The sequence below is a fragment of the Cinclus cinclus genome, chromosome 28 (genome assembly GCF_963662255.1).
Source record: "Cinclus cinclus chromosome 28, bCinCin1.1, whole genome shotgun sequence".
Classification (NCBI taxonomy): Eukaryota; Metazoa; Chordata; class Aves; order Passeriformes; family Cinclidae; genus Cinclus; species Cinclus cinclus.
Genome location: NC_085073.1, coordinates 1,499,891 through 1,518,093, shown reverse-complemented (window position 1 = coordinate 1,518,093; position 18,203 = coordinate 1,499,891). Strand labels below are relative to the sequence as shown.

The window sequence follows — 18,203 nt, the reverse complement described above, 5'->3', positions numbered from 1 at the left end:
AATTATTCTAGAAAACTTGTGGACTAATTTTGAAGTGGGTAATGTTTTAAATTAAAAGAGAGCTTTACGCTGGTTTTCACATCTTTTGAATTTTGCCACTTGCTACAGCACTGAGTTATTTTGTTATTTTTTTCAGTTGTAGTAAAACGCAAACTAAAGTACATTGTGATTCAAAGGAAGGATGGCAGCAGTGCTCTTCCAGTGCCCTTCCAGCTCCATTTATGCATCATAAAAAGATGTGAAAATAATATAAAAGCAAAAGTCCCTGATCAAAACTCATCATTTTATAAATTCAGATCTGTAAAAATGACTTGTCCTGTGGAAGACAACTGATGCACAGAAAAGAACCAGTCTGTAGGATCAAAGCAACTTATTTATGGGCTTGTGGAACAAGCCATTGTGTTTTGAGTAAAGTATACACTTGAGTCATTCAGTTCAATGAAAATTCATTTAAGCTTAGTGTTTATGGTCAGTCACATCTTCAGATTCCTAAATATCACTGGAAATGTCATTCCCCAGTCAAGGCTCATGTGGCCCTTGAATGGGTTGTCTGCCCCTGTCTGGGACATGCCCCAAAGCCAAAGACTGCTTCAACTTTACCTTTTGCTTAATAACCACAGACCCCATAAATACCTTTCACGTGGATTTTTAGTTCACCAAAGTAGCTTTCCTTGAATTTTTTTTCAGTAAAATAACACTTGTATAAGAGCCAAATTCCTTCACCCAGTTGCTCTCCAACTTGATTACAGTATTATGCACAGCAACCATAAACCAGGGATCATGTAGCAGCTGAGATTTTTGTTTAAGGAAAACAGGATTTCCAAGGAAGAAATGCGCATTTGAGTTTGTATGCTTTCTGTACGCCAGAGTTCTGTGCTGTAGGGTTTGTGCCTTGTGCTGCCTGTACTTCTCCAGTTGCATGGAAATAACACAGTTAGATTTTCAGTGCTAGAACAGAGAGGCACCTCTTTTTCTTGCAGGTGCCTGGGAAAATAGTTTATAGTACTTTGAAGGCAGAGTGTATCAGTCAGTAGAATTTAATTATTGAACTACAGAATATCCTGAACTCAAAGGGACCCCAGGGATCATTGATCTACCTCTGTCCCTGCCCAGACACCCCAGCAGTCCCACCCTGAGCATCCCTGAGAGCGGTGCCCAAGCACTCCTGGAGCTCTGGCAGCCTTGGGGCCAGGACCATTGCCTGGGGAGCCTGGGCAGTGCCTGTTGTTTTTACCTTGTTTTTATCTTTTTTGAGGCTGAATAGACAGGTACCAGTTTGCCAAGCAAGACACCTCAGTTTCCCTGATGTGGGACACATGGAACTTCACCTCCTTCCCATCCTAGTCTCCTGAATACAGTTAGTACAGTACAAAATTCTTCCAGGTGCTGCCCAGTGACTTTCTTGTCTTCTGCTACTTTCTTGTCTTCTAGAAATCTCTTGTTCCTCACCCCCAGTGAGTTTGTGTTGCTCTCTTCAAAAGCCCTGCTGACATTCTGGGGTTCCATGGGTGCCGCTGACTCTTGGGGCTGCCACAGGGAGGCTGCTATTCCTTCCTGCCTGAGCAGCAGGTAAACACTGGTGGCAGTGTTTCCCCAGCAGCAGATTGAAAACACAGGTGGGATTGGGATGGTGCTATCCCAAGGGCATAGTCTGGGATGGGGCTCCTCACCAGCTGGGCCATCCCATAAATCTGTTCCATTTGCTTTTCCACAATTTCTGCCCTGTTAAAAGTGTTCAGGTGCCTCTCCTGTGCCTGCAGTGGTGAAGATGGATTGTCCTTGCTGCCTTTTGAGTTTTCCCCATCAATAACGATGCATTCCCTCTGTACCAGACCACAAAGTGATTTTCAGAAGCACTTGAATTTTTTTTTTCTCCTTGTTTTATCTTGTTAGAGGGGCGCAGTGATGACAGCCCAGTTTTGAGGCTCCTGGATTCAAAAGTCTCACTGGGATTGATAAAGCACAGGACTTGTAACTCCTGGGGCAAGTTGTACAGGGTAGGATTTTTTCAGTAATAATTTTTTCTTTGTTGTAGAGAGCTCAAGGATGTGCTGTTTAAATTGTTCTAGTGTGACTTGCTGTTTCCAGGGCAGGGGATAAGGTGGTCTGCAGCAGCCTAGTAATGGGAGTGACTGCCCAGAGGCTCATCCTGCAGCCCCAGCACTCACTCAAGGACCTTCATCATGGACATTCCATCCTGCCTTTTGTTGCAGGGTTAATTGTGGGCTGTAATATCCACACCTCATTAATGAGAGAATGGAGCTTGTCTGTGCTGGTCAGCCTGGATTCACCCATGGTATGCAGTGAGGGATGTGGGTGCTCCATGCACCAGTGACTGACCAGAAAGGTCTCATATATCTCACCTATTTTAATTACCACATTGGAGCAGGTGCATTGGAGGTGTCTTTCCAACAGTGTCTGCAGGATGTGGGTGACTTGCAGATGGATGGGATACTCAGACCCTTGTCCAGAACTGGGGCTGCCTGGAGCCTCCCCAGTGTTCACCAGCATCTCCCAGGGGGTTTTGGGTGGCTGAGCTCAGTCCTGGTAAAGAGGAACAACCACAAATCCCTTCAGAGCCAGTGATGCTGAACCAGCGTGTGATGTATCATGGTGATCATAAATGATAAGGGAAGGAGGGAGGGATGTCTGGGGAAGCTGCAGAGATTGATTTGAAATGTGGTTATTTTAGGTTTGTGAATGACATGACTGTTCCTTGAAGAGCAGTTGGGCTGTAATGTTTAAGAAGGTAACAATTAACCTCACCAAGGAGAAAGGGTGAAAAAGGCCAAAGTTAGCAGCAGTGTCTCAAGCTTATGTTGCCCAGTATTCTAATTATGGGGAGGCTGTTGTAATTTAATAGGAGACAATTTTTGTGTAAAAGCTGGTTTATGATATTTAATAGTTTCTCCTTTTCATTTGGCAAAACTGGAATGAATATTTGTAAATTAGAATTTTTTTTACAACTTCTGACTTCACCTTGAAAGAATTCTGCATAGAAAATATTTTCTTTATGTGCAATTGGAGAACAGTTCAGTAATGTGTGTAGGGGTCTGAGTGTTGTGATTGCTAATTCTGTGGCAGGAAATATCAAGGAGAAAAGAGATGACATTTTAAGAGACAAGTTAATTCAGTGACATGAATTGTTGGTATAAAAGGCTTTTGTGTAGAAGGCTGCCCTGGGAAGCCTGGATTTTAAGGCTGTCATTGGAATTTGAACCTGGGGACAGAGCCTTAGCTGGGAAAATCAACACAGTTGCAATTGGACCTGGTAAATTAATTCTCTGTAATAAAACAGCTGTAGGAACAGGTGTCCAGCTGGTCCTTCCTTTCTTCCAGCCAGTGAATCCCAGTGTCCCTGACAGAGTGCAACAGCTCAGCCGTCCTGTCTAACCTGACAGCTGGGAAATCCAGTTATGTCCAACTTGGATTTTGAGCTCTAGACAAATTCACTTAATCTTAGTTTTTAGATGAGAACCCAGTAATAAAAGCAATGATTAAAAAAAATAATGTCTATAATAAGAGAACCAAAAGCTTCTGGAGTACAACCTGGCCTCCAGGGAAGAGCTGCTGGCCAAAGGGCTCAGTGTTTCCAATTCCTACTGCATTCTCACCAAATCCAGTCTGCTAACACCTGCTCACCTCCCTAGCTTTCAGAAACAGGTGAGCTTGGAAAAATGGGAGCTATAAATCCTTCAAAGCCATCTATTTAAGACAGGGCAGTGAGCTCCCAGCTGTGTCCTCAGGTTCAGGGAGGAGGTGGCTCCCTGCCCCAGGGGCAGAGCCATGTTCTTTGGGTGCCTGGTGGGAGTCCCACAGTCTTCAAAGGATAAGAGAGAATTTTCCCACTTTTTGTGCCAAGTAAGGCCTTTATCTTGCAAAGCATCCATATTCGACACCTACAGTGTCAGTGTTTAGCACCAAGATGCCATTCCAGGGTGCAGGAACGCTGTTATCTACACCTGGCAGATGTTATAGTGAATTCCTGTCTGATCCAACAGTGTTTCTTCAGTCATTTCAATCCCATTGTCTTTGGGGTGCAGGTGTGAGGTCTCAGCAGAAGGAAACTTGTCTTTGTTGCTCACTGGGTCTTGCTGCAAAAAGGAAAGAGCAGAGTTTTAATCTTCTGGAGTGGGCAGGTGCCTTGTGCTGTCCTGCTGTGTGCCATGTTCCCCTGTCCTCCCACCATGCCATACATACTGGGGGAGGCTTTGGGGCAAAGTCCTTCTCACAGACATGTGCTATGATGCCAGCAGCCAGGGCGTCACCAAGGACGTTGGTCATGGTTCGTAGTCGGTCCCTGTGGAGAGACAGTGCCAGGATGAGGGGGTGGCCACAGCCAGTGTGCCCAGCATGTTGATGGCTTTGGAACACTCAGCCTCCATCCTGAATGTCCCTCCCACTGGTGTTGCCATGTGCTGTGTTGGTTTTGCAGATGTAGAGAGAAAATGGTCTCTGTTGTGAGCCCCATGCTGGGACAGCATCTGTCTCACCCTGCCTGTGTGAGCAGTACAGGGACCTGCCAGTGCCACCTCCTGAACTGGGACAGGCACTGTAGTGCTAAGTGGAAGGAGAGCTGCCTCAGCAGATAATAAAACTCCTTGAGATGCCTCCTGAGGAGAAATCCTGTAGATCTAGCCACTGCTCCTCTTGTCTACCACAAGCATCTCTCACATTAGTAGAAGGTGCCAGTGGGTGCTGGGTACCCTGTGATGCTGAAAGGCTGAACTGGTGGTGTGTTAACCTTCCTTTGTGGGGGAAAAGAGAAAAGAGGGAGGGAAAAAGAAAAGCAGCCATGATACTTGGCACTGTTCCCTCTTCTCTCTGGGGGATGGGAAGTACAAACCAGCCACCCGTGTGTGGATTCTATAACTTAGCATCTGCTCTCTGTGGTTCCTCACCTAATGACTCGCTTTGTCTTTATCTTAGTACTTTAGAATGGCACATTTCACAGGCTGTGTGTTTCTGTGACAAGTGTAATCCAGCATGGGTTTCTGTCTCGGGAGCAATCTGGTTTCATCCATCAAGATGAAGATACATCACCATGAACTGACCCTGGGCACCGCCCATAGCAGTGGCCTGGAGAGCACTTACAGAGCCCAGTCGACAGCGATGATGAGGGTGATATCCTCGGTGGGCAGCCCCACGGAGGTGAGCACAATGACCATGGTGACAAGCCCGGATTGCGGGATCCCAGCGGCCCCAATGCTGGCTGCCGAGGCCGTGATGCTGCAAAGAGAAGGTGGCTGTGTAATTCAAACTAGCGTGTTTGCATAGCAGAGTTACTGCTGTGTGGAAAGACTGAGTGGATCTGACTTCCTCCACCTTCCTGTCCCCAGGTGCTATCACAAATTGCCCTGTGCACAGCAGGGTCTGGCAGCGGGTGCCCTGGCTCTGTGCTGCCCTCCATCTTAAGGGTAGTAGGGACTTCCTCCTTAAAATTGCTAAATATTTGCAAATGTACTTTATTATTATTTAGTTACATGCTTTACTTCCCTGCTTATATTCCTGCTTATAAAATCGGAATATCCCATTCCCGAAAGGGAGTAAATGACACCTGCACAAATCCTTCTATGCTCAGCACTGCAGTGCTGACCTGTTCCAGCCACGTGTCTGTGCAGGTACGCTTTTCCCTACAGGCAAAGTCCTTGGCTTGCAGTAGATTCTGGGGTGCAGAGCCAGTCTAGCTTTCCCTGGCACACAGCATAGGGACTGGGACATGTGGTACCCTCCCCTGCTCCTCAACTTCCCAGCAAAGGTCACTCTGTGCATTAAAAGAGCTCTGCAGACAGGAAAAATGCAAGAGGTTATCCTAATGTCTGTATGTAGGAATAGAGAGAAATAATCTGGCTGCTGCAGAGAAACATTTACCTTATAGTTATAATTTGTCCCAAATCCAGTTCATACTCATTGACCTGGGCAATGAAGATGGCAGCGACTGCCTCGTAGAGCGCAGTGCCGTCCATGTTGATGGTGGCCCCAACAGGGAGCACGAACCGTGCCACGCGCCTGTCGATGCCATTGTTCTCCAGGAGACACTTGAGGGTGATGGGCAGGGTGGCTGAGCTGCAGGACAAGAAACAAGCAGTAATTCCTTGTGTTGAGCTTTGTAAGTTGGAGTCAGTGTGATGGGACAGAAATACCAGCCCTCCTGAGGGTGGATGCCGCAGTGTTGCACAAATTGCCGTCACAATCAAAGTCTCTTCAGATCTTACCACCTGGGGTATAGACATCAGCAGCAAAGTGAGCTGCAGGCTGAGAGAGCATGTGAGAATGCCATTTCAGTGGCTGAAGACACCACTTTAACCACCTCTGTGCTATGGCTGCAGCTCTGTTGAACATCCCTGGTGCCCACGATATCCCTGCAGCACCTCCTGGAGTGTGAGACAGCATTTGCCAGCACTGGCTGTGTTGGGGTCCAGCCAGATCCCCATTGTCCTCACCTGTCTACTCCATGAGGGATGCCTGCCTCAGCTTCTGTACCCCTCACCTGTCTCTCTTGCTTCTGTCTAGCATGAAGACAACAACTGTCCCACAGGAACTGGGATGAGGAATGGAGGAAGAAGAACAGATTGAAGAAAGGAAACCACAGAAGTCAATTGGATTGTGACAGACTCTGGGAGATGGGGACTGCGTTTGGGAAAGGCTCTGGATGCAGAGTGGTGGCCCCAGCCCTGGGTACAGACCATGGGGCTGGGACAAGGAGCAGGGTATTCTTTCTGTGACAGTTCTCCCTCCCTTAGCTGACTGCAGAGCAGAGGGAAGAGAAGCCTGATGGAGACAGAGCTGGAAATCCAGATTCAGGAGGAGACCAGGTCATTAAGAATTGCAGAAGCAGTGGTTGCAGCGGTGGACACTGGGGAAGGGAGGCACAGATGGCAGGTGGAAGGCAGGTGGTTTTAGTTGGATTATGTGGAGAAGCAACAGAGAGGCCAGGAAAACCCTTTGCCTGGTCAAATATGCTCCAGGAAAATACATGAATCTGTGTGTCTTCAGAAAAGGATGGTGGTTTATAGTGTGAACTTTTTTTCATTGTTATAAGGAATGTATTTCAATGAAAATAGAATAGATAAATATAATCTAAAATGATTAAAATCTTTTCAAGGTAGGTAAGATTTTTCTGTGGATGAACTTGGGATACACTGTAGTTGATTTTAGATTGTCAATAAAGTGTTCAGAAGAGCTTTTGATGTTCTCAATTAAACTCCAGGAGCATGACCCCATGCAGTTTATAAAGCACCTGCAACAGTCCTAGTTTGAATTCATGGAAAGAAGACTGCAGCAATGGAATGAAGTGTGCACACATACACAAAAACATTGCTGGTTTGCTCTGGGAAAACCCTGAGAGAGGGTGAGTGGAAGAGCACCACAAGCTGCTCAGGTCTGCCGACCAGGGCAGGGCCAAGTGTCTGCTTCCTCCTAAAATCAGGAGCATTCTAATTTCAAGTAGTGCTGGAGCATAGTTTTCCTTTGAGTGACACCCGTCGTCCCAGAGTTCACCTGGCGGGATACAGCCACATCTCCTTGCTAAACCAGATCCCTGATCTGCAGTATCTGCAGGTTCCAGCCATGTTTTCCTACCTGGAGGATGTAGCTAAGGCGATCAGCAAGGCTTGCAGTATCCCCTGAATGAAAGCAAAGGGGTTTTTCTTGGTGATGAGCACAAAAAGCAGAGGTAAAAGGACGATTCCATGCAAGGCAAGTCCTGACACTACTGTAATGACATACAGTCCCAGTTTCTGTCCTATAACTGATGGATCTTCCATCTCCAAGATCTTTCCAGCTATGAGAAATACAATGCCAAAGGGGAAGTACCTGCAAAGAATAAGAATAAAAAATTATGAGGATGCAGCAATCACTTTAGCAGTGCAGGATAGACGTGGCGGTGTTTGGTACTGTGTAGTATACTCATATGAAAACAAATTCAGTGCTCACAACAGACTTGCAGTGTGAGCAGCATCGCCATTAGACAGCAGGAAAGCAAATCAATCAATCAAAAGCAGATTTACCAAACAGCCATTGAGACAATTTTCATAACTGCTTCGTTCAGGCACTGGCACACGTTAACCAGCGGAGCTCCTCGCTCACCCATTTTTCCCAGGAGAAGTCCTGCAACCAAGCACAGCAGGTTATGTTACTTGGGAGCACCACAGGAGCAGCACCTGACAGGCCAAGTGTCTTGAGGGTCTGGTGGCCACAGAATGGGGTCACCAGGCAAAACCTGATTTAATGCTGGTTGCCATGTGCTCCTCCGAATCACGGCCACTCTCTGTTCCAAGCAAATACAATCATCTGGCCTTTTCTCACAAAGCCCCACCAGCCCCAAATCCAGGATTTGGACTCTTCCTTGCACAAAAAACAGATAAACTTCACTGCTGTTCAATGCTGGAAGAGTAATTTCCTGGGGTGGATAAACTGTGGATTAAGTGGATATCTGGATTGCTCTTTGGTAATACATGAATAATGAACTCTTGAAATAAAAATTGATGTTTTTAAGGCTAAGGTGTGGTAGGGCTCTCTGTAGCTGAGGATGTGAGGCTGTGCTGCATCCCTGCCCTGCTGTGGAATGAAAGGGGCCCTGGCTGCCACAGTGACTGAGCAATGCTCAGGACCCCAGTCCCTCACCCGGTTCCCCTGTGAGCTGGGCTGTTCAGTGTTGGCTCATGGGCTGTGCTGTGGTGGTGACAACACACGTGGCTGTACAGTGATATGTCAGGAAGGATGTGAGTGAGTTGCTTAGATACAGGCAATAAGCCTTCTCTCCTAAATCTGTTTTTTTTTTTTTTTCCTTTGATTTTGCATTAACCTAATCCAGCCTAATTTTCTGTTGAAAGAATGCTAGAGCAGAAATACAAGTTACGGCTTGAATGGTTGGGAGGTTTTCCAGAAACCCATCAAGGAAAGGGAAAAGGAACCTTTGAGTATTTGCCCATCTTGTTTCCAGCTTGTTGCAAGTCCTTCTTCCTGTGTTGGCTAAAATTAATTTTGAAGCACTGTGCAAGTGTCTGTTTTATCTTGGAAAAGAAGAATATAGACAGGATCTTGTCCTGCTGATCCCTCTTCAGTCTTCAGGGTTGAGGACTTCAAGAGGCCCTTGGTTTATGATTGGATCTCTTGCCATGCCCAAAAGAGAGGTGAGGTGGGTTCACACTTGCCAGAAATTTCTCTTTCAGAAATGAGACAAGGCTTGGCATGTTTAAATCTCAGCTCTCTGGATATTCATCCAGTGTTTGGTGGCCACAACAGCTGCTTTGGAAGAAAGTAACTTCTTTTCAGGTCCTGCAGAGCTGATTTGGGAGACATGGCCCAAGTAAACAGATTCCTGCAAGGATCTCTGCCCTCTCGTGGGTTTCAAAAGCAACAGCAAGGCCCTCAGTGCCAGTGAAGAACTGTCAGAGCTGGGGTAGCTGTGTGGGGTCAGCCCTCCTAGCAAAGTCACTCTGGGTTACCCAGTGGGTGCTGCATGGACACCTTGGTCTCAGCTCCAAAACCCGCTGAGTTTTGGTGTTTGAACACAAATACACTTTGCTGAGAGCTCAACCACCTTCTACCTGCCCCACCCCCCCACCTGGCTGCACAGAGGAGGTGATCCCTATTTCCCAAGGCATGGGGTTGCGGTGCCCTGCCTGTCCCTCTCCTGTTTTCTGCCAAGCAAACCCAAATCAGCCTCTCCTCATAAGGCAAGCATCCTGTGGGTGTATGAATGCCCTTTATCAAGTTGCCCGTGGTGCAGATGATGCTCTGTCAGTCTGTGGCTTTGTGGAGCTGGGCAAAAAACATGGGAAGTGCAGGTGGTGGCTGGGGCTGGCTCAGGTGAGCTCCCACTGCCTCATGACTTAGGCTGATCCCACTCCCACGCTGGCAGGGTTGTGAAGTGTCATCTTAGAAGAGAAAAGCAGGTTTGGCAGGGCCGGGGGTGGGAGGAGGGGGGGGGGGGGGGGGGGCCACATGTCCTGTGGGCAGGAGCTCAGCACCTTTCCTCGGTGTCCAAGGTGTGCAGAGGGTGTTGGCTGCTGGGACAGGAGATTACCAGAGACATCTTCTGGCTGTAGGGATCTGTCAGTGAGTCTGGCTCTGCCCAGTCTGACTGTGGCCAACTTCTCTGAGGTCTCACATTTAGATCTGGGTGCTCTCCATGGCTCTGACTGCAGCCCAGCACACTCCAGTGCTGTGCTGGCTGCACTGCCTCCACACCTCAAATCCTCTAATTGGCTTTTTGGTTGCTTATACACAAAGTTCAAGCTCCTTGCCCTCACCTCTTAATCTACACATAATCCTGCCACCATGCTCATCTCACTGCCTCCTACTCTTTTTCCTTCCTGATCTCTCCCTCCTCCCTTTCCCCCTCAACCTCGCACCCGTGTCCTCTTACACTTTGAGGCAGCTTCAAGTTCCTCTTTTCAATGACTTTCTCCCCTTTAAACCTCCTGTCTTACATGTGTCTCTCCACAACCTCTGCTCCTTCTTCCTTCCCAGAATTGCTTTCAAGCACCTTTTCTACACAGGACTGCAAGCCATTCAATGCAGGATGCTGCCCTACTTCCTTCAGAGAGTCCTGTTGGGAATCCTCATATATCTGTAACAGCACCAAGTCTGACCCTGCTGTCGCATCCTGCCTGCTCAGGGGCTGAACACTCAGCATGAAGGGTTTGGGTTATAGTGGTGAGCTGTGTCTCAGGCAGCCTCTGCAAAATTACACCTCACTTCAAACTTCATTAAAAGGACTCCCCAGCTTATGTAATGGCTTGGAAACCCTCGGGACCCACATGTGAGCTGTGAAGGAAGTACAGGTTAAAACAGCCTTCCCCGTGCCTACAGCTTTAGTGAGCTCTACCATGGGTGGTGCTGACAGGAGCCTTGGCATGAGCTCTCTGCTGGGCCCAGTTCCCAGGGACTGGGACAATTAAAGCTAAAAGAACCTCGTCCCACATCTTTTGCTCTGTAAAGCGTGGTGACCACAGTAGTGGCTACCGTGGGCTGCCCCTGGGCCTGTGGAGGAGCACATACCTATGGTTGCTGAGAAGATGACAATCCCCAGGACATTCATCTCATTGCTGGTCCCAGCCAGGGTCCTGTAGGTCATTTCAGGTGATGGGGTCAGCTCAAGGAACACAGGCCGATGGATTTCAGGGTTTTTGTCGTCAGGTGCAAAGTAAATAAAATTGACAGGTTTTCCTGGGATTTTTGGGAAACCAGGAGACTTTACCACTGGGACAAGAACAGTTCGATACTGGAACAGAAGAAAAGGAGGAAGGTTAGTGAGCTGCTGGCATGAGTTCCATCCTGCTCTCAACACAGAGGCCAAACCAGCCCTAGGCTGGGCGCTCCTGGAGGTTAGAGGTTTGGTTTCCAGGCAGTAAAAGGCTGGTGGAAACAAGGAATGAGTCAGGCAAGGCGAGCTGTGGCTGTTGGCTGCAGACTGTCCTCAGCCAAGGCTGCAGAGCAGACTCGTGGTGTCAGTGACCCAGGTCCCTGCAGGATGCCAGCACAGCACTGGGGCCCCTCTGCTCCCTCCATCCCTCCTGGGAGCTTCACCACTGCTTTCCCAATGCCATGAGTTTGCTTGTTTTCCCTGTCCCTCCACCCTTCCTCACCACTCAGTCTGTCCTCTTTGTACACTCTTACCTTCCCTTCCCTCAAGCATCCCTTCTTTGTGTCCCTTTCCCTGCCTGCTGCCTGCCCTCCCCAGGGATTGAAAAGCTGCCGCACAGGAGCTGGACCTGAGGGCAGGGGTGTGTGCTGCTTCCAAACAGGAGCCTGAAGGCAGAGGGCAGGCACGGGAGTCTCTGTGAGCCTGTGTCCCCCCAGCACCCTCCTGCCTTCAGGTGCCCACCCTGGGTGAGTCTGGGGGGATGCAGAGGAAGGGGAAGGGGTTCCTGTCCTGGCTGTGGGTGGGCAAAGAGGCAGCCTCGTGTGGAGCTGAGCTCCATCCTGGCTGCATGCAGAGGGGTCAGGTGAACTCACCTGCTGGAACGAAGCTTCAACCAGGTTAGAAGGAAACATGTTTCTGTAAGAGACCAATGACACAGAGTTAAAGTGTGTTGTGAGAGCGTACGGAGCATCCTGGGAAGCACCTCTGGTGGGCACAATGTCCGGAAGAGGACATGAAAGCCAACAACAACTTACGACAGCTGTGCAAGCTGAGAGCAAAGGAAGGTTGGAAGTGAACGCAAAGCAGGACCAAGAACCATGTGTAAATGGGATTGGTGGAAAGCCTGAGCCTGGGATGGACATCTGCCATCTGCAGCCCCTGCTCAGAGCCTGACCCAGTCAATCCAGTACCCCCAGAAATGGATATTCTCCCCCAGCACCTGGGTTTGTGCTGCAACACCTCCCAGGTAATCCCACCCACTGCCTTAACCCAACCCTGGGTCAGGTCTGGGTTTGGCATGTCCCAGCTGGGGCTGCAGAGGAGAATCCGAGCCTTGCAAGGAACACGACTGTCTGATCTCTGCTGCAGTGCATTTCTGTGCTGACAGCTTTGGGAGAGCAGTGGCAGTGACAGAGTGGCCAGAGGGGCATGGATGGGGGAAAATGAACCCCATGTTACTGGGCTTGGAGGTACCAGCACCTGGCCAGTGATTCTCCTGTTTCCCTTGAGATCTCAGGGTCTTCTGGGAATTCAGAACCTTCTGGGAAGATTTCATTACCACAACCTTGGCTCCTGCTGAATTCCTGTGACACACCTGATTAAATCCAGTAACGCGTCGGCGGAGCTGAGCACCACTTTCCCCACAGAGTAGTTGTTCTTCTGGGCAGCTGCACCAGGGTGGATGCTGACCACGAGGATGATCCCCACGGTCACTGCCATGAAGGTTGTCCAAAGGTAGTAGGTGATGGTGATCACCCCCATCTTCCCGCAGGCCCTGGAGTCCATGGTAGCCAACCCAGACATGAGGCTGCGGCACAGAACAGAGTAGTGGTCACTGTCTGCTCCCCAAACTGCACAAGATGCACCTGATGGGCAAAATCTCCAAGGTGGGAGGGGTTTCCATAAGTTTTTAAACCAAAGCCTAAGGGCATCGTTGAGCTCATGCACATTCCTTTGCTAGCACCTACAGGATCTCACGACCAGGGTGAGCTTGTCACGGCCCAAGCTGAGTTGTCAAGAGCAGGAGGCACCTCCAAGCCCCTTCTCAAGGTCTGGCCGTATTTTCTGTTTTCTACAAGGGTTTAAGTTTATACTCCTAGTGTATTTTTATGTTGACTAACTGATGCTGCTCCTTTTTTGTGAGATACTGTTCTCTTGTATCTCCATTGCCTCATGCCACTGCTGTGTGTCACTGTGAGGAGCAAAGGAAGGTACCAGCAAGGTTCATAAAATCCTGGGGATGGACCCCATGCACCCAGGAGAGACCTGCAGATTCACATTTCATGCACACATAAGCTTTCCTAGGAAGTAACCCATAAGCTACTTCTCAGCAAAACTGGGATAAAAATAGAGAGGGCATTACAGGCTGCCCCAGCAGGGACAGCAGTGCTGGTGGTGAGGACAAGTTGGGTGCAGGACTGGGTTTGCTGAGGACACTCATTTGGGAGGAATTGGTGACATTCTCAAGGACAGAGAGGCCCCACAGAGAGACCCTGACAAATGTGAGGACTGAGAAATCCCCAACTGTGTAATGTTTAACAGGGCAAATGTTGGATCCTGCCCTGGGATGGGGCAGCCCTGGATGCAGGGACAGGCTGGGAATGAGAGGCTGGAGAGCAGCACCGTGGGAAAGGACCTGGGGGTCCTGGTCAGTGGCAAGTTGGATCTGAGTCACCGCTGGCAGCCCTAAGGGCCACCGTGTTCTGGGGGGCACCAGGGCCAGGGAGGGATTGTCCCACTCTGCTCTGCACTGGGGCAGCCTCACCTCCAGTGCTGGGGGCACCTTGGGCACCACAAGATCAGAAGGAGCCAAAGCTGCTGGAGAGTGTCCAAAGGAGGAACACGGAGCTGGGGAAGGGTCTGAGGAGCAGCTGAGGGCACTTGGCTCGTTCAGCTGGAGCAGAGGAGACTGAGGGGAGACTCCTCGGGGGCTGCAGCTCCTCCCGAGGGGAGGCAGAGGGGCTGGGGCTGAGCTCTGCTCTGGGACAGGGACAGGAGCCCAGCAAGGGCTGGAGCTGTGTCAGGGCTTGGGCTGGAGCTCAGGGAAAGGTTCTTCTTTCCCCCGAGGGTGCTGGGCACTGCCCAGGCTCCCCAGGGAATGGTCCCGGCCCCAAGGCTGCCAGAGCTCCAGGAGCGTTTGGACACCGCTCTCAGGGATGCTCAGGGTGGGATTGTTGGGGTGTCTGGGCAGGGACAGGGGCTGCACTGATGATCCCTGTGGATCCCTTCCAACTGAGGATATTCTGGAATTCTATGAAATGTGAGTGTTTTGGGGCGGTTGTGTGCCCCACATGCATACAGACCCACACTAAACCCCTGCAGAACCCAGCCAAGCCCTGACCCTGAGGCAGGACATAACAGAAGGGCTACAAGGGTCAGTGCCAACCCTGGGGACACACAGGGTAGCTGAGGTGGTGGTCAGCCCATGGATCCCATTCAGCAGCCACACATGCAGGAGGAGAAGGGCCTTGGAAACTCAAGAGATCCACCCAGTCCCCTCTCAGATGGTGCATAGAGGGAGGACAGAAATTCACCATCATTTAGTAATTATAGAAAAATCCCTGGTTCAATCCAACATGAAAGAAAACCCCCAGGAGGCCTCTGCAGACCTTGCACCCACAGACAGGAGAGTGACCAGAGGAGACCACTCAGCAAATGAGATGCAGGGAGGGCTGAGAGTGAGGGGAACCCCTCAGGCACCTCAGGGATGGATGTGACGTACAGACCTCTCTACAAGGGCTGGTATTGAACACGTCAAGTGTGACCAGGATAGAGACTTCTCTCAAAAATGAACTAGAGGCAAATGGGACAACAAGCCAACTCTGACAAACAATAGAGAAATTACACATCCTTGAGGGAACGAGGACTTGACCATTTATGTGTGTGTAATGAGTACATGCCAACATATTGTCTGCAATATGTTAATCTATATAAGGTTTTCAAGACCTTGCTTAGACCCCTGGGCCCTGCTGGCCCTGTTCCTTATTTCTAGGGCCAATAAAATGGGTTTTTTCAAGACAGACACAGCACTGGGGAACGCTTATGTTTTTTACCTGTACTTTCTCAAATACCTCTAAGGGAATCTGCTTTGAGGTTAAACAGCCCATCACAACTGCCCACGGATGGTCCTGACATCACCAGCTGCCCAAAAGAAGGGAAAAACCCCAGCCAGTGCAGGTGTCTGACCTGGGTGAAAGTGCCTACCAAGTCCAGGTGAGGATTTGCCTGACTGTTGCTGGGAAATTGTGGGGTTTGATGGACACCAACCAGGGGATGCTGCTTGACTGCTAACTGCTTGGAGCCAGGGTTATTCTCACCCCATGCAATTTTGGGGTTATCTCCTCAACAGGGGTCACAGGGTGATCTTTTCAACGTGATGGAAAGATGGTGCTTTAGAGCAGAAGATGATATCTTACCTGGAGGTGATTAAGGGCAGGATCAGCATCTTCAGCATCCTCATGAGGAGCTCTCCAGGAAAGGAAAAATATTGCTTCTCCTGCATATAGAGCAGACCATGTGTCAGGTAAATGATTATGGGTTAAGGACTCAAAGTTGATCAATCTGCCTTTTTCACAGCCAGACCCAGCTCTGAGCTTGCAGCTGCTCCTTGAGGGACTCCGTGATGCCATTACTCTGCTGTCCCTTACTGGGGGTTGGCTCAGGGATGGGGAATACTGGCCACATGGCAAACCTGGCTGTAAACAAGGGAGGGGCACGTGGGGTTGGTCCCCTCCCAGAAACATCCTTGGTTCTGTAGCCTTCTAGATAATGGTGCACATGGCCTCACCACTGGCTTCTCCCAAAAGTCATTGCACTCATTATCAGGGAGCAGAGGCTTGGCTGCATCTTCTTTGGGGCAAAAGTACCCCAAAGCTGTTGGCAGGTGGGAATGTCACTTGGCTGCAGATGAAAAAGACAAGCTCAGGGAGAGCCCAGGTGTCTGGCCATCCATGAGATAATCTTGGTGCCATGGCATCTCTCCACCCCCTTCCCCTCACATGGACATGGGGAAGGGCTGAAGAGACAACCTTCAAAGTCTGGATCCCACAGCCATGACTAGCAGCCTGTGGGACCAGCATCCCTCCTTCCCTCCATCCTTATCTTTACCCACCATCCATCCCTCCATCCCCCATCCATCATCCATCCATCCATCCATCCATCCATCCATCCATCCATCTTCCCTCCCTCCATCCCTGATCCCCCTATTTCACTGTGCCACTGTAGAGGTGTCAGGTAGGGATCTGAGTTTGCCCCAAAACAAGAAGGTACTTTTGGTTACTCCAAAGTAGCCACCACTCTATGCTGGGGCTTTGAGGGGTGCCAAGGCAGATGTTCAGTCACTCCCCTGTGCTGTCCCTGCATTGTCCCAGTGTCTGGCCTGGACATGGCTAATGTCCCCAGGGAGCTCAGGCAGAGTGGAGCTGCGATGAGCCCAGCTGGTGCAAGGGGTAATGCCAGATCTGAACAGCATCTCTTTGCCAGTGGGTCTCTCAGTTTTGTGACACTTTCCCATTGCAGGGAGGAAAGCAGGGATCAGCATCTCTCCAGCTCTCCTCTAGATTTTGTGACAAAAGTCTCTAGTGGGGACAGTCTCTAGTAGCTGCCAGGCCCACAGCAGAGCTGTGGCAACAGGGCAGGAGGGGCCTGGAGCAGAGGATGGATAAACTTGATGCATTGCAGGAGGAGGGGCTGGAGCCCCAAGATTCTGCCAGCCTTATGCCCAGCATGGGTGCCTGCTGGGCTTTCACGGGTGTGTGCACTGGGATTCAGGGAGATTACACCCAGCTTCAATTAAGTAACGAGATTATCCCTGCTGTGTTGATGCTGAAGGGCCTAATTGAAATGACAAGACTTTGCTAAATCCTAGTGGGCAACACAGGGGTGTTCCAGCATCAGCTGAGCTCTCCTGGAGCATCATTCCCCCTCCTGGGCTCAGCAGCCTGGCGAAGGATCAGGGCTGAGCCGTGGCCCAGCTGCCCCAAGTCAGAGGATCTCAGCTTGGTGCCGTTTTGCAGCGTGATGCTCCTGGAGAGTGCTGAGCCAACCTGCCTTTTTCGTGCCTTTTCTCCAATGCATTTGTCTCCAAGGCTCCTCAAAGGAAGGTGACTCCTCAAAGCCCTCCAGGTTCCCCACCAGCCCTCTGTTTATTTGCTGGGTCCTCTCCAGAGCATGGAAATGTGCTTTGATTGCACAGAACTGGGGAAAGTAATGGGAGGACCCCTCCTCTCAAAGCCCATCCCTCAAACCCCATCTCCTAGATCCCATCTCTCCGGTCCCAACACTGCTGGTAGTGTTGGGGGGAGCCTGTTTACTGAGCATCTAGCCCCTGAGTAAACATTCCCCCCTTTCCCATTCTCATCCTACCTCAAGGCTCCTGCAGCCCCATGGGATCAAACTCAGAGCTCCCCACTCTCCCTGGAGGGAGGCAGGATTTGTCCTATAGCTTGGGCATTTGTTGGCACCTTCTTGGTGAAAAGAAAAAAGAAAAAGAAAAAGAAAGAAAAAGAGAAAAGCCATGGGCAGAAACCTGCCTTGAGGTGGTTCTCTTGGGCTGGATCCTTTGCTTTTGGGGCTGTGCCCATCTGGGACCCTTACTGGCTCCAGGACTTGCCCCCTGCCCCACTCCATCCCCCTCACTCCCATCACCATCCCAGCCAGGCTTACCAGTTCTGTCAGCTCCAGTGTCCGCAGCAGGAACCCCAGGAGGCATCCAGTGACAACCGACAGCATGGAGAGAGTCAAGAGGCCATTTTTGTACCAGAAAGCCTGCACCCACTTCCAGAGGTGCAGGAGGGCTGTGCACAGCGAGTGCAACACAGCTCTTCTGACCCACTCCCACATGGTCGTCCTCAGACACCCAGATGATGCCCCTGGGAGCAGCTCCCAGCCCCACTCATGGCCACGGGCCCCTCAGAACCAATGGACCCCTGCTCTCTGCCAGGAGCCGAGTGTGCTTGTGGCTAATCCCCAGAACCAAAAGCTTCAGGGATATTTGGGAGCCTTTCCCATAATGGAAAGTGACGTCTTCAGCTGGTTAATCTGGGCTTGGCATCCTGCTGTGAGGTGCTGAACCCTCCCAGTTTAACCCTCCAGCCCCTGGGATGGGGGCCAG

The 18,203-nt window shown here is 50.2% G+C and overlaps 1 protein-coding gene and 1 long non-coding RNA gene across 2 annotated transcripts; one reads left to right on the top strand and one right to left on the bottom strand.

The window, feature by feature from the left end:
* Positions 1 to 412: 412 nt before the first annotated feature.
* LOC134054244 (excitatory amino acid transporter 5-like) lies at positions 413 to 17,932 on the bottom strand. Its single transcript, XM_062509848.1, has 11 exons — positions 17,756 to 17,932; positions 15,508 to 15,587; positions 12,687 to 12,899; positions 11,965 to 12,007; positions 11,008 to 11,230; positions 8,010 to 8,109; positions 7,582 to 7,815; positions 5,872 to 6,066; positions 5,095 to 5,229; positions 4,201 to 4,300; positions 413 to 4,094 (listed from the first exon to the last, which is right to left on the bottom strand). Exons 1-11 carry the CDS (start codon positions 17,930 to 17,932, stop codon positions 3,957 to 3,959), a joined length of 1,638 nt encoding a protein of 545 aa, XP_062365832.1. The 3' UTR covers positions 413 to 3,956.
* Positions 5,013 to 7,182, top strand: LOC134054245 (uncharacterized). The gene is made up of 2 exons (XR_009934020.1): positions 5,013 to 5,151; positions 6,514 to 7,182. It is a non-coding gene; the product is annotated as an uncharacterized LOC134054245 (long non-coding RNA).
* Positions 17,933 to 18,203: the final 271 nt, after the last annotated feature.